The sequence below is a fragment of the Tachysurus fulvidraco genome, chromosome 13 (assembly GCF_022655615.1).
Source record: "Tachysurus fulvidraco isolate hzauxx_2018 chromosome 13, HZAU_PFXX_2.0, whole genome shotgun sequence".
Classification (NCBI taxonomy): Eukaryota; Metazoa; Chordata; class Actinopteri; order Siluriformes; family Bagridae; genus Tachysurus; species Tachysurus fulvidraco.
This window is the reverse complement of record NC_062530.1, coordinates 16632534-16648601: the sequence shown is the minus strand read 5'-3', so window position 1 is coordinate 16648601 and position 16068 is coordinate 16632534. Positions and strand designations below refer to the sequence as shown.

The 16068-nt window shown below is 35.7% G+C and overlaps 2 protein-coding genes across 3 annotated transcripts; one reads left to right on the top strand and one right to left on the bottom strand.

The window, feature by feature from the left end:
• Positions 1 to 5464: 5464 nt before the first annotated feature.
• LOC113652625 (plasmolipin) lies at positions 5465 to 9243 on the top strand. Of its 2 annotated transcripts, XM_027161822.2 has the most exons (5): positions 5465 to 5646; positions 5742 to 5834; positions 8013 to 8186; positions 8314 to 8427; positions 9085 to 9243. In XM_027161822.2, exons 2-5 carry the CDS (start codon positions 5769 to 5771, stop codon positions 9190 to 9192), a joined length of 462 nt encoding a protein of 153 aa, XP_027017623.1. In that variant the 5' UTR covers positions 5465 to 5646; positions 5742 to 5768; the 3' UTR covers positions 9193 to 9243. The 2 variants fall into 2 exon arrangements, with proteins under 2 accessions (XP_027017623.1, XP_027017622.1); XM_027161821.2 differs by having other exon boundaries at positions 5465 to 5834.
• Positions 9244 to 10467: 1224 nt separating this feature from the next.
• Positions 10468 to 13691, bottom strand: LOC113652624 (ADP-ribosylation factor-like 2 binding protein). The gene is made up of 7 exons (XM_027161819.2): positions 13534 to 13691; positions 13221 to 13290; positions 13047 to 13108; positions 12822 to 12928; positions 12655 to 12740; positions 12318 to 12414; positions 10468 to 11317 (listed from the first exon to the last, which is right to left on the bottom strand). Exons 1-7 carry the CDS (start codon positions 13553 to 13555, stop codon positions 11210 to 11212), a joined length of 552 nt encoding a protein of 183 aa, XP_027017620.1. The 5' UTR covers positions 13556 to 13691; the 3' UTR covers positions 10468 to 11209.
• Between the last annotated feature and the right edge of the window lie 2377 nt (positions 13692 to 16068).

Below are 16068 nucleotides of genomic sequence, written 5' to 3'. Positions count from 1 at the left end.
GAAAACGATGGGATTTCTAACTCCAGTTTCCCAACCTCAACCATTCTTCTTCATGACACAGGTGTGTTAAAGGCTCCTACACACTTCACAGTAATATTGCTCATAATCTGACATATTTCCAGTTCAGACTTATGCTTGTAAGGTCAAGCTGAAGAATATACAGTATACTAAACTATTCTGTTGTTCCAGATGTTGGAGACTCACTCACTCTACGTGTTATTCATGGGTTATTAGTTCATTATGATACTAAAGCTTTATTTTTTATTATCATTAATGTGGCCTACACGCACATGGGACGAAACCAACGTCCAAGCATATAAAAAAATATACAGTAAAATGAGACAATGAGGAGTATGCTTGAGCACAAGGAAGCAGTAAAGAATCTATGGAGAATCAGTCTATTTTGCCTATAGACTGCATTGACACGCTCAATCCACACACCAACCCAACACCCACACCCATCCACCCACGCGCACACACATACACCATTTTTCTGTCTACCATGTGTCACACACACATTTTCTAAGAGTGTCTTTCGTTCCTGAGTACCTTCTTCTCTGTCTACACACACAATTGCACAGATGTAAACGTACACGTACACACACACCCCATGTTTTTCATTCCTAAATGTCTTTCTTTCATGAGGTTCGCTTACTGAATCATTTCCTAATTCCAGAGACACCAGATGCACTGTGTCCAGACACTACTGCTATTTAGTTTGTCTGAGTGTGAGTGTGTGTGTGTGTGTGTGTGTGTGTGTGTGTGTGTGTGTGTGTGTGTGTGTGTGTGTGTGTGTGTGTGTGTGTGTGTGTGTGTGTGTGTGTGTGTGTGTCTTTGTGTGTCTGTGTGTGTGTGTGTGTGTGTGTGTTAAACTGCATATTTGCAGTTTAACACATTAAAGCAAATTATTCAGTGCCCTATCTCCCTTTCCACTACACTTATAGTGTTTTACAGTGTCTTAGAACCCCAGAGTTAATACCACTATCCCAATTAACTGTAAAATCTTACAAGAAACCTATTCAAAGATACACTGTCTAATTACTATTCAGAACCATATTTTCATCAAGTTTCTTTTCTGTAGTTCTTGTAAAAAGTTTCTAAAATGACTACTTGTTATTATTACTTGTTGGTGATTTCAACCATGTCTCAGACCTGCAAATGTAGCTAGCCTTTAACAATATAATAGAAATATAAAATGTTTTAAAGTTAGATAGATAGATAGATAGATAGATAGATAGATAGATAGATAGATAGATAGATAGATAGATAGATAGATACTAAGTCATATTTTTAATATTTTTCATTTTAATAAATCAAAAACCTTTTATTTCTTACATCAAACGCTAAAATATAACAACATTAAGAGCTTAATATAAATAACGGTTTACAGTATGAGGTGTTTCAGATGTAAATGAACAATTTAACGTTTTAGCTTTCATTGGTATGACAAGTGCAAAATATTTTTGTAGTTATTTTGTCGATTATATTTTGTCTGCTAACTCAAGAGAAATGACTCTAGTCAGAATTTCCAGTATACCACAGCTGCTGTGTGAAGCTGGGAAACATTGGTCTGCTAAAGAAAAGGAAATACAAACATGTCTATTATCATATAAAAGTAGGCATTTACATTTAATTTGATTTTGGTTCCACCCAAATAATTTGCAATCCACCACATTTAGAAACAGTCTTGGTTTACATCATGTTAGCTTTACTTCTCCTCCAGTCTGATTCAACTGTGCAGCTAATTATGAAGTCTGTAATGAATTGGCGCAGAGTGTAACTAGGGAAAATTTCAAACTACGCAGAACATAGAGTCCTTGGAATGGTGGTAAAGAAACCAATAGATAGACAGGTATTTCATTTCACATTAAAACGTCATTAGATTTTAAAATCTTTTTAGATCTTCAAATTCTTTTAAACTAAACCACCAACCAATCACAAGTGAAAGGAGGCATTTTCAGCTTAAAGTTATTGATGAAATAAAATACACCTTGATATTTAAACATCTGGAAATCCTTTTGTTGTTGTTGTTGTTGTTGTTTATCTGTATGCATGACTCATGGTGTGTGTCCCATGTCAACACATAGCAACACTGAACTGTTTTCATTCATGTTGGTTACATTGCTGTTGTAGGACTGTCCCCTACTGTCCTCAAATGGTATGTATGGTTTAGGAAATTAAATCAGACCAAAGCAAGACCATGTTTTTTGGAACAGCAAGAAAGCCCAGGAGGTGTGGGTTTATCTAAGGTGTTTCATTCAGTTTTTTTTTTTTTTTGTGGCTAAATTCAGGGGTGCAGTTCCAAGGTAAAAGATGATACGAAGATCTTAATATTTATTACTATTCTGCTAAGTGTTTATGAGCTAATGGAATCAGTCAGCTCACTGTTTTCTTTCCACTTTCTTAACTTCTTGATTCATTAATAGATCAAAGGTTAAATTTCTTTAACCTACTGGTTATCCTCAGACTGGCTAACAAATTGTTTTATCTCCTGATATTGTAACACTACATTTTAAAGTTGCATCAAATAACTATTTAATGTATACATTTGAAGGTATTCATATGCAAAAGAATTGTGTTCAATTTATTCTTAATGATGTAGGGAATATAAATGTATTGTTGTCATTCAGCTTAAAGGATTCGTCCTTGAATACTCGGTTGCTTTGTACAGTTTTCCCTACAGAAACGTATCTGTGAGAGGAGATTTGAGTAGGTGAAGTCATGTGGGTGAAATGAACAAAGTACTGTCTTTCCATTTGGTTCAACTTTGTAAAGTATGTTTGTGAATCCACTGCACTATAAGGAAAGAGATGACAATATTTTTTGAGATTTTTTTAGGGTCTCCCTGGAGCTTTCCATTTGTATCACTTCTAGCCAGAAAAATCCCTGTAGGTAAAAAATGTGTTCAATAAGTTTAGTATGAGCATATTGTGTGTGGGAATCATTAGAAAGTACAGTATCTAGAGATGACTGTAAACTACAGGTACAAAAAGTTAAGTTACAAATGCAGAATGTTATATTCATTTTTATATGTTTTTATTCTATTTTAATGAAATGGTCAGTCAAAATACAACAAAAACATTCGCTGCATGTTGTATTATGAATGGTTTAATTTGAATTTGTGATAACAGAGCAGCAGGAACAGAGCTGGAATAGAGCACCAGAATCAGTAGAAGAAGTTTTTTCAAGATCAGATTAGGCTACTCGGTAGCTTGGAACTGATAATGAGTGAAAAAACAACCAATATTTGATCAAGGCATGGCAGATCAACCAAATGTTCACCCAGGTACTGTGAGCCAGTATAATGTAGATAAAAAATAAAAAAGAGTCGTGTCATAAAATTTCTTGATCTATTGATTACTCTGGATGTTGAAATCTGTTGAAACCTTCCACCTACTGGAACATCCAGACAACCAAGTGTTACCACAGTGCACGCACACAATTGTGGTAAATGTTTTTTTTTGGGGGTTTTTTTTGCATTCCATAACATTATTATATTTGTTGTCCAAGCTAAGTTTCTGAGAAGAAATAATCCACTCTGGCAATCTTATCTACATATGCTGCAAAAGACAAAGAAAAGTGGCAAACCTTACTTATGTATTCACAGAAACGTCACTATAATGTTTACAGACTGATAGAAGCTTGTCAGATAAGCTTGGAACAAGAAAAGTGCCATTCCCTAAACTCCAACAAAATTATTGAGTCCTTAACCCTTGTGGACACCTCGGGATGTTTTTGTCAATTATGGTGCATAATTTCCCAATTCTTTGGCCATACTTTTCTCTGTGTTTCAGCTGAAGGAATGATTTTTTGAGACAAACCTTTATATGACAGGTACATTGGAAAGAGGATTTCACATTTATCATATTTTCACATTTTTCAAAAACCTTGAGTTCTGTGGAGGATATACTCTTTTCTATACTATATATACTATAGTGTGCGCGTGTTTGTTTTTGTGTTTGTGCAGGTGTGGGGGTTGTGTGTGTGTTCGTGTGCATTTGTGCACACGCACACACACAGCCACACACAAACACACAATATACTATATAGTATAGTGTGTATTTTTATGCAAATTGGTGACATATCACTAATTAAATTAGTAATTAAAAAGTTTTTTCAAATTTCTTTTTTTTCATATTTAGTAGTTTTGATTAGAACTGAGGTTGATTAACAGATGCAAAAAAAATTATAAAAAATATTAGTCTGATATAATTTCATATGACATTAATTTAGTGGATGTTTTCATCCACAGAGGAACACTTAAGAGTAGTTTTTTTGTAGTGTCCAGAATGGTTAAAAGACTCAATAATTAAAAAAAGGTTTTGACTGACAGTTTAAGCTGTGCTGAGACAAGTCATATATAGTCATAACGTTAACCAAAAGACAGCTGTAGTTCATTTACTTCTATGCGCAAACTCTGTTATTACTACACCAATGTGAGGTTTACTGCAGATTGACAGTCTTTTTGTACATTTTAGAGCTGTTAGACACATGATAATGCTTTACAGAGTATACAGAGTACATACAGAAATGTATGTACAGAAACAAAAAGAAAGTAGCTTTTTAATAGAGGTTCTGTGGCTTAAGAACAGATAATGTAAATGATTTAGAGATTTTATTGCTTTTGGTAGTATTTCTTAAAGAGTATAACAAGAAAATATGTATCAATGGCATGGCATGACTATATTTAGCTTTAATAAATACTCATTTGTGTGTGTGTGTGTGTGTGTGTGTGTGTGTGTGTGTGTGTGTGTGTGTGTGTGTGTTTTTTCCAATACATTCTCCATTCTATGTTTGAAGTATGTTCCCCCTGTGCTTTGGGGGTTTCCTATGGCCACTTTGGTTTCCTCCCTGGTTCAAAGACAAGTGTTGCAGGCTGATTAGCATCTCTAAATTATCCTTAATGTGTGTGTGTGTGTGTGTGTGTGTGTGTGTGTGTGTGTGTGTGTGTGTGTGTGTGTGTGTGTGTGACAGTTAAGCCAACAAAAGGGGAAAAAGAGCAATTTAACTTTTATTATATTTGGTAAAACATTCATTACCTGTTAAAAAACTTTTAAAAGTTTTAAGTAACCCATAGCTTAATAATAGCAATTATCCACTTTGTTGAAAAATACACATCAAAATCCCCATATTACAGAGAATCACAGACCAGATATGTCTATGGCTCATGAATGCTTTACTAGAAATAACCAGAATGGACTTTGTTTTTATACACGTTATGCTTCCAACGTTCAATGTTTTGTAACTACACTCTTCAGCTATCAAATATTTCCAATAATGTTTCAGTTTCTTTTGTGTTTATCTATTCATTATTTATACTTTGGGCAAGCCTGTCGGGTATTTATTTAATTTAGGTCATGTGATAAAGTTATTTAGTAACCCTTGACAAGCCCTGTGTACACAAGAAAATGCATTTACATATGTGAAGAAGGTGACAGAGAATGTGTGTGTGTGTTTGAGAGAGAGAGAGAGAGAGAGAGAGAGAGAGAGAGAGAGAGAGAGAGAGAGAGAGAGAGAGAGAGAGCAGGTATCATAAAGCACCTGTCTGTTCGGATAGTGTTACTAGGAGGATCCTTCACTGGCTGGATCTGTGAAAATTGCTTTGTTTGTTTCATCGACTTCTAACTTTCCTTTGACCCAAAAAAGGTAACATTACCTAGTGCATAAGTCCTCCGCTTTTGGAATATATTGGAATGGCAGATTTTCCTGGGAAGGTGAACACTCAGACAAGCTCTTCTCAGTTTCAGACAGCAAGTCCCGTGCAAGTCATGAACATATCTTTTGACTTGAACTTCATTAAAAGTGTACAAGGGGTTCTTCTTCTGGTGGAGATTGTAAGTAAAATTGCTTGCTTGGATTGTTTAGTTTGATATAGAAAGTGTCTTTGTTATCTTGTACTCTTTCGATTATCTCATTTACACTTTCTCTTGCCCGTCTGCCATCTGCTTTAGACATGCATGGTTGATCTTAATAATGTCTCAGCAACTTCTGCAATGGTTCAACAAGCTAGTTTGAGTTGCCATACACTTCATACGTTTATATGTCTTTTCCTTTTCAATCAGATTCATAAATTTTATTTGCAGTCGGTTTCCTAAACATGGTAAACTAGGATGAATCATGTCCTGTTAATAGTGTGTGAGATTAAAATTGATTTCAAATAAAAAAAATTGTAAAAATGTAAGATTTATAGATATCTATAACTCAGTAGCCACTATGTCATGATGCACTTCTGTCACACCTTGTATAACTATTTCCACCCTTAGTTTATCCTAGTTTAACTACAGTTATCTGTATCCTGTAATCTGGGGTAATGTGCATGAGTTATGACTTGATTGTAGTATTACAGCTATCACACATTATATTAAGTACACACATGATAATACAAGTGAAACAGTACAGTATGTCATTTGATTCAATCATCCGTATTAGATTCAAGGAAGTTCAAGATCGAGTAGGAACTCGTTCTTGAACTTCCTTGAATCTAATGGAATGGAATCAAACGCTCTAACACAAAGTTTGACCAAAAGCAAACTTCATGTAACTTCATGTGATTGTGTACTTACCTTTGCTTGGACTTTTTATAGTGTACTATATAATTAACAAGTGTACTTAACAATATAATTAACAACTGTTGGTGATGATGAAGGTTTCCATTATGGTGGTTGTTGTTGTTGTTGTTCTTATTGTTGTTATGCCTGTCCTTAGTTCCACTTCTCAGGTCTGTTTGTGGTTATGTTTGCCAGATCTCAGGTGTCATTCCCTTTCAATATACCGGTTCATGCCACCAACAGCAAGCCGAGACCATTTTATACATTAATAATTGACCTGGCTAAAAGATGTGCATTGTACCAAACCATGTTATCGGAAACAATGAATCAGATACTGACGTATAATACAAAATAATAGTGGCCACAATAATCTAATCAGGTTATTAGGTTAATGCCAAATGGATCAGTGGATATTGGACTTTAGGTCATATATTTAGAATCTTTAGAAGTTAAAGCAGGCATCAGTCTTTCCTGTTCAAAATGATGAATGTCTAAGCATTTATGACGACCGAAGTATTTTCTAGCCTGCTTTCATGATTTAAATACGGACATGATTCAAATAAACTGTACCTTTGCATTCTGCTGGGGTGGTGCTCATATGTGTATATTTCAAAAGGATACATGGAAACACTGCACCTTTTAAATGGCCATCAAATGGATCATAATTAGATTTGAGAGTAAAGCTTTAAAATTTACACTCTATTCACATAAACGTAACAACAGAGCACAGTGTAGTACTTGCTTCTATTTATAATATTTTCAACCATGGCCTAGAACTGTGTATTTTTTTAAACTACATTTCTGCTTTAGCGAATCAGCCTCTCCTCGATTCACTTTACTGTATATGTGAAAAACCAAACACTACATTTAACCAGAACCTATGCATTTATTTTTCACTATTTAACAGCAGAGTATCCTGCAACTTCACATTGTGATTTGTTGTTTTCAGAAGGATATTCTTGTCATGGTAGTGTCTTTAAAGAGGTGTGCAGAAAATGATGAACTCTCTATTCTGATCATTCTGATATCAGGAATTTAGGCTTACTGGGAAAATGCTTAGGCTGGCAGTTTCTGTTTATGTTTTCCGCATACACATGTGGGTTTGCTCTGAGTTCTCTGGTTTCCTTTCACCTACGAAAAAACATGGCAGTAAGTTTATCTTTAAGATAAATTGCCTCAGGGGTGAATGTGTGTGCTCTCCTGCAATTTTATTTTTGACCCACTCAGGTCTTCAGGAACTGGTTAAACATTAAACATACATACATACATACATACATACATACATACATACATACATACATACATAAATAAATAAGTTTCACTCTGAAACAATTGAAATTGATTTTGTTCACATTTTCAATTGTGTTGTATTAAGAATGTTTCTAATCCCTATGCCTAACATCATACATAGTTCAAGTATTGATTTTTATGAGTATAAATATATAAATGATCTTCCACCTGTAGATTTTTGGCCTGCTGGTGTGGGCCCTTATCTCCAGTGCTGAGTATTGGCATGTGGCCGCCTTAGGCTGGGTGTTGTTTGTGAGCATAACGCTGTGGATCCTCAGCACTGTGCTCTACATCATGCTTATCTTGAGTATGAGGCAAAAATTGTCCTCCATACCCTGGCCTCTAGCGGTAAGTGGATGTCTTACTGGAATTATAGTGGAATACATTATTCTGTGTCATCAAACATAACAAGGTAAACCTGTGACTATTGCAGCATACATTATATAGTGTTCCCTATTTTCACTTCACTTCATAGCTGCTGGTGTTTTATGGGGTTGCGAGCATCCTGTACCTCACGGCCTTCCTGGCAAACGCAGTTTCAGTCAGTCACTTTGGAGGATATAACTTTAATCACATGGCAGCGTCTGCGGTAAGTGAAGTGACAGTGAAGTCAACATAAAGTTCTTCTTTATCCCATGATGAAACATTTCAATCCTGAAGGGAGTGGGCTCTTATCTCCACTCACAGGGCTTGAAAAGTTTGATGAGATTGAAAATGATGTAAATCATATAATATGGGATTTGCATTCATCAGACCCCAACATATTTAAACTATTATTATCTGTTCACTATCATCCAAATGAATTGAGGGAATGTCTTTTGCAGGAATGGTGTTTATATTTCCAGTACAGCTTCACAGACTTACACAATCTTTCCCAATGTACACTGAAGCTGTTCTGGTGACTTGCAGTAGTCAAGCTTTGGATTTACCTTTAATTTAGTCACCTGTCTGTAGGTGCAACAGGAAAAGTTTATCAATCAGTGCACATGCGTTTATGGCACCTTTAAAAAGTTGAGCTTTTATACCAAGCCTGGTCAAAGTCCATACAACAAAATGACAAGCACATGACATGGGTATAATTTCCTGTTGTGAAAGAAGCTTGCCATTTCAATAGTGATGAAAAGGTCAATACTATAAAAGTGTTACAAAACTGCATTTCATATGGTTTATCATTTACGAGTCCTAGAAAGCATAAATGCATTCCAGCCTGGATGTGGGTTTAATTTGTATGCATTGTGTCTTTTAGTCTTTTGCCAGTTTTGTGATGGGGATTTACATTGGCAGCACCATTCATGCTTTCATAGAGTGGAAGGGTGATGGAGGAAATGCAGCTATGGCTACTGTTCCTGTGTAGCCACTGAGCCTGTGCTCTGACAAGGAGCTCTTACAGATGTGACAAATTCTTACCATGACCTAAAGGAGATAATAGCATAATAGCATTTTTGTGCTATTACATTGCACCAAATGACATCCTGCTTAGTCAACAGATCTTCAATGTAGTCAAATTTATAAGGCTTTTCCTATTATAAGATTATATTAAATCAAATATATTTCTATATCTGCCAAAAGATGATATAATATATGTAATATAATCTCATAATAAGAAATGTATAATTTTGCCTATATATTAAAGGCAAGGTCTCCGATTTTTGAAAGTCAATGTGGACATATAAAATCACAAAAACAAACACGCCCCTAACCCAAATGGGTCCCACCCCTGTATTGATAGCTCCGCCCACACATACATACGCAACCCAGGCAAATAATGGAAAGAAATGTGTCTTTATCATAGCTGAAGGGAACAATAAGATTGCAGATAAACAAACAAGCAAAAATGACAAACAAGAATAATCATGCAATGGACGGCATATATTAGTTCTGTGTAACAAAGCAAAACCAACGTTACTCACCTATCGAGAAGGAAAAAAGCGCCTCGGCGTCTTAAGTAAAGTTGGCCGCATATTCACAGAATGGAGTTTCCCGAGTCAATAACTCCTGAGCTAAACGCTGTTACTACACAAAACGCGGTTGTAGCTGCCTCCATACATCACTACATCACTACGATAGAAAAGAGGTGTTATTTGTGTAGTAACAGCGTTTAGCTCAGGACTTACTGACTCGGGAAACTTGAATCTGTGAATGTGGCCAACTTCCCGCTCCTTCAGTTCTCTCCAGCGCTGTAAAGCTGATCCTATATTAACACGTCCTACTTCTTCTGTGCCTTATCATAAGCCTTTCTTCGCTTTCTTTCTTTGTTTTTATCATGTCAATGTTAAAACCGCTTTCTGCTAATGTCACACATGTGCACCGAACACTTTCTCCACCTCATATTGACAAGCCCCGCCCCTTTATGCTCATTGGCTACACGTTTGTTTTGATTTTTGTTTATTATTTGGCCCGACTCAGTTTTCTGAAGTGTTTCTCAAAAATCGGAGACCCTGCCTTTAAAGGTATTTTTCTTGCTCATATCTCATTTTTGGAAGTGTACAGAACCTCACTGGTTTACAAATAAACCTATTTTGTATGCTTTTAAAAGTATAAAGGATGAGTATTTCTGTAGATTTTTTGTCTACACCTGATCAAGCGTGTATTTACTGTATTTAATAAATTGTCTGTTTTACAATACAAGTGTGTTCGTTTTTTTAATCGCCGTTTTGTGATATTTGGTGTGAGTTCTTTCTTTCTTCAGCATACAGTAATATTTACATTCAAAGACAAAAAAAAATGGGTGAGTCAAACATTCAGGTCATACCCATGATATCAACATGAAATAAATAAATAAAAAATTACAAAAAAAAACAAAAAAAAACACAACCTTTTTTTAATATCTACATGTGGGAGTTGCCTAGAAGCTGAACTAGAAATAAGCTGGAGTAGAAATCCCCATATTTAAAGAACCATGAGATTGTAGAACAGTTTTAGAACACTCTCTCTCTCTCTCTCTCTCTCTCTCTCTCTCTCTCTCTCTCTCTCTCTCTCACACACACACACACACATACATGCACACTCACACTCCAGCAGCTTTACTCTTTTTACAGCAGATACCACATTCACCTGTATAGTAGCATGATCATTATAACAAATCACAGACAGTCTGAGTAAACCTGCAAAACACTGAGAGGAACTGCACTACAAAAGCAGATTCTATTAACATTAAGTTTGTGTTAAACCAACGTAAACTCATGGTCTAATTCAGCAAACTAGGCTCCAGAAAGAAAAAACCTATGTAGCTGTACAAGCTGAGGAAATATAAATGATGACATAATTTATGTCATTTATTTTGTCTGTGTGTGTGTGTGTGTGTGTGTGTGTGTGTGTGTGTGTGTGTGTGTGTGTGTGTGTGTGTGTAAGAGACTGAAGTGCTTCTTGGTTTAAAAAGAGTCTGATCCTGGTGCGGAAGAGACTGCTGTGGAAGTGGATGATCTCAGTGACCTCACCACCAGGCCAGTGCTGAGATCCAGCCCTCTTCCTTCTCGCTCCTGCACAACGAAGAAGTTGATTAGTTTTGTAAATGCTCTATCCTGAAGAGCTTTTGTAGGTTTTATTTAAAAGGTGGGGTCTTTGTTGTTTGAAAGCCAATATTGACATTTGAAATCACCAAAACAAACATACACCAGACAAGTATAACCCAAGTATAACCCAGACAAATATTATGGTGGAACCTGTTATGGCAGCTGACCGAGGGTATATTTTTATCCATAAATGAACACAATGAGTAATATGTATTTTTGTAGTACTGTGTGTTGTACCATGAAAGGTTTATCATCGTTTCATGCGGAAGATATTCAGTTCTCTCCAGCACTGTTAAGCTGATCCTATATTAACATGGGTCCTACTTCTTGCCTTTTCGTAAGCCTTCCTTCAATTTCTTTCTTAATTTTTATCCGCCATGTCAATGTTAAAACCGCTTTCTGCTAATGTCACACATGTGCACTGAACACTCTCTCCACCAATATTGAAAAGACCTGCCCCTTTCTGCTCATTGTCTACACGTTAGTTTTGTTTTTGTTTTGTTTGGCGGCCCAACGCAGTTTTCTGAAGCATTTCTCCAACAACGGAGACCCCACCTTTAAGTTATAATCATGACCACAAACTTCTCGTGTTGTGTTACAGCATACTTTAATTTGCCTGTATGCTATTTCACTGATTCCATCCTGCATCTTTTCATGCATTAACACAACATATGCCCAACAAATAAACAATAGGATAATATATTTCTATCATTCCTTCATCTTAATATTTCCAGACATTCATTTGTAAAAAATATCTAGTGTTGCATCAGGAAGGGCATCCGCCGTAAAAATCTGTGTGGAATCAAATATGCGAACCCTGAACAGGGAGCAGCCGAAAAAACAATGTGTTATTAATAAAGTAGTGAATTAGCATATAACCTTAATTAAGCCCATTTCTGTGCCAGTTTCTAACTCTACAATGTTCAAGGGGTTGAATATGTACTCATGTCTCTCATATATCACTTACGGCTCTGTAGTCAAGAAACATCTCTTTAAAAGCCATGAAATCTGTAAAGGTGAGCAGCATGTCAAATATATCCCCTGAGACTTCTTCTCTGTGTTGACTTAGGTAGAAAAGGCATAGGAAGAAACAAAAAAGCATAAGTTTTAAAAATATGACTGAAGAATGAAGAATATGTGGAAAAATAAGACATATAAAAAAGGTGAAATATTGTCCATTAATGCAAATGATTTCAAATTTTAGGCTACACTGTGACATTTCCTGAAAATTAGTAGCTGATTTGAACAGAAGAAGAAGATTCTCTTTTTTGAGAAAAAGAATGAAGAAATAAAGAACGACTTACTTAAGAGAATGAGTAAAGTCGTTCATGTTAAACCCAGGAATCCGCTCGATCAATTGCTGCTCCAGATACTTCTCCAAGAGCTCAATCTGACATCAAAAATGAGTTCCTTAATTACAAGAACAGACTCTAAAAAAAATTCATGAACAAATTACCATGAACCTGCTTACATATTCATTAAAAATTGCCGTATAAATGAGTTTATTCTCCTCTGTGTCCTCAAACTCAAGGTAATACTTCTCCATGAAGGACTGCTGAAGGTTCTGGAAGTCATCATCTGAAAAATAATAATCAAATGTTTGCACACAGGGAACAGCAAAGTGTGCAATAAAGTTTGGTCTAATAAAATGAATTAAATAAAGTGAAACAAACACAAAATCGTCTGCAAAACTTACCCATTATGATATCCTCAATGTTCCCAATGACAGTATCAAACAGTGCATCTGCCCCTGATGATCTTAAAAACAAGCAATACATTATACACATGGCAGAGAATTAAACCATTTTTAACAAAAACATTATAAACATTATTAAATTAGAAAGAGAGAGAGATAAATAAAGAAACTCACTTTGAAACAGCAAATTCTTCCTCATCCAAGTCTATCATCTCAACAATATTCTCCTCTCTATTGAGAAGACCTATGATAACAATATGGAGACGACTTTATTTGTTAAACTTTAATCTCAGCTTATTAAAAAATGAAACAAAAATACAACCTCCTGGCTACTTAACATCTTGCTAACCTTCATGCTAATTCGTCAGCTAGCTAGTTCGTAAACACGATTAATGCAAGAACAAGCATTTTACAAAATTAAGTAACCTTAGCTGTACTTCTTAAAGTATTTATAGATAGTATAAAGCAAAACACAAAGCTAGCTTACCTGTCTCCTGAATGTCCGTCATTACTAGAGAGCATACAACGCCAAATACAGCCAGTTCGTTTCCGGCTGCCAAGGCAACGCGAAAATACTGTCCGCCATTAAATCTTTCCGGTAAGAATCACGGACAATGATTTAGGTTCCGATTCCCGAGCGCTTCACACAGTGCTTAACGACATAAACAAAAACAAAAGCATCAAATTTCTATTAAGTTTATTAATAACGTTTATTATTATTGAACTCTACTGAATGCTGAAACATTGATATTAAAACGTTGGAAAATATAGGAAAATACATCAACTTCGGTCTCCCTCTACTGGTATGTCTAGAAAAGTATTTTAATAGCCAGACGAGATATTTTGTTTATATTATTCTATATTTTAAAGGTTTGAGATGGATCAAGAGATGAATATGAGATGATAGAACAGAATTTCAGAAGTTTTAATTTCTAGTTGCATAAAATATTTACTTAATATTTACATCCAGATGTGTCAATCAACCTTTTGTGTGAATCCACCCATTTATCTATCAAAAAGTATTGGAACATGTGACTGACAAGTGTTTCTTGTGTTTCAATATATGTCTTTAAAAAAAAAGAAAATTGATGATGACAGAAACACTGTGAGAACCTTTTCCACAGGGATTATGGTAAAGTACCACAGTTTAATTTCAAGAAGTAATTTAAAGAATTACAGAAATTAGTCACGAATGCTCTGTGGCCAAGATACAGTGACGGAAAATGACAGAAAGTCAACATGTGGAAGAAGAAAAGATATACTCATGATCCAAAACAATCAAGCTCATCAGTCAAGGTCAGTGGTGGTAGAGCCATGGCTTGGGTTTGTTCCTCCTGGAACTGGATCAGTAATCATTATTGATGTTGTAACTCATGATGGTAGCAGCAGAATGAATTCAGAAGTCTGCAGAAACGTTCTGTCTGCTAATATACAGAGTAAAACATCCGATCAATTTGCAAGTTCGATCGGGGGGGGGGGGTATTGGATGGTTTTAGATTTGTGAATTCAGTCAACAGACTTTAACCCAATTTAGCAGCATTTCACCTTCTGAAGAGGAGACTGAAATGAACATTGATCTCTACCAAAGCATTAAAAAAAGAGTCTCAATAATTATTTCTCCTCACTGTAAATACATTCATCTGAAATTGAGCAGTGTGTTTTTTGTATTATGATGACAAATGATTATTCTACACACAAGTCTAACCTTACAAGCTTGCTAGATCATGGGGGATAATAAATTAACATATTTTGCTTAAATGTAACCCAAAAAATGACTAAATAAATCCCTAATTATATGACATGTATATTTAGTAGCAGATTACATTTTCACTTTTGAGTAGTCCTGACAAAACTGTCCTGGATCCAACATAGGTAGGTGCTCTGGAGACCTGTTTATGTAGAATCAAATTTGATCAAAATATGTTGGAGATATATTTGGAGATTCTTTGGAGTGCTTTTTTTGGGTGTTTCTGTCTGTTCAAATGTTTGTAATGGCAGCATAATGGCACAGTCACCTCACAGTTGCAGGGTTCCCAGTTTAAGCCATGCAAGTTTTCCTCTGGGTTATCTGATTTTCTTCCACAACCCCTTGTCCTCAGAAGTATTGATTTTTCATAAGCAAGACTTTCCACAATGACTCTTGATCCACTGTGTTTCCGAGCTGGATTCTGCTGTTAAGATGAATGAATGGAAATTAGTGGGTAAAGAGAGGGTCCAACTGAGCTAAAAGGTTTTAAAGTCTTATTCTATGAAGATATGTAGCTGAAGTTATTGAATCCACAGGATTAGCAGTTACATTTGTATATACAGTGGGAGTGGGAGCCATTTTCTTTTGGAGAAACAGTTTTGAAAATGTTTGGTGTCTGGATGGAACTTGTTCCCTTCGTCTATTCAATGAACACTATTTATTTTTTTATTTTGCAAAACATATAACACATAAACAAGGATTTGCGTACACAGGTAAAGAAAAGCATAATATCTCAATACCACAATATCAAAAGATTATATTAAGAATTTTATAATGGACTACTTTAACCTTGTTGTGTACAAAACATGTTCGGCAAGAGCCAGGAATTTTCTTTATATATATCTGTTATAAATAAATCTCAGTAGAATTTTTGCTTGGAAAATAAAAATCTTTATTTTTATTTAAGAAAAGTTTGGGAATATGTCTGTTGTTGCACTTCCTGTCCAAAATATCAATACAGTACCACCCACAGGCAAAGCTGACATGTGACATGTCCTCAACATACACATGACGTATCGAAGAGCTTGATGGATCGAGAAGTGAATCACGGGAGTTCCGGCAACGTCAAGCACTCCTATCCACTCACCTCCAGAAGTATTGGCACTCCATCTATCCCCTCACCTCCAGAAAATATTGGCACCCAATCTATCCAATTGTCTCCAGAAGTATTGGCACCCCATCTATCCACCCTCCCCCAGAAGTATTGGAACCCAATATATGCACCCAACTCCAGAAGTATTGGCACCCTATCTATCCGCACGCCTCCAGAAAGTA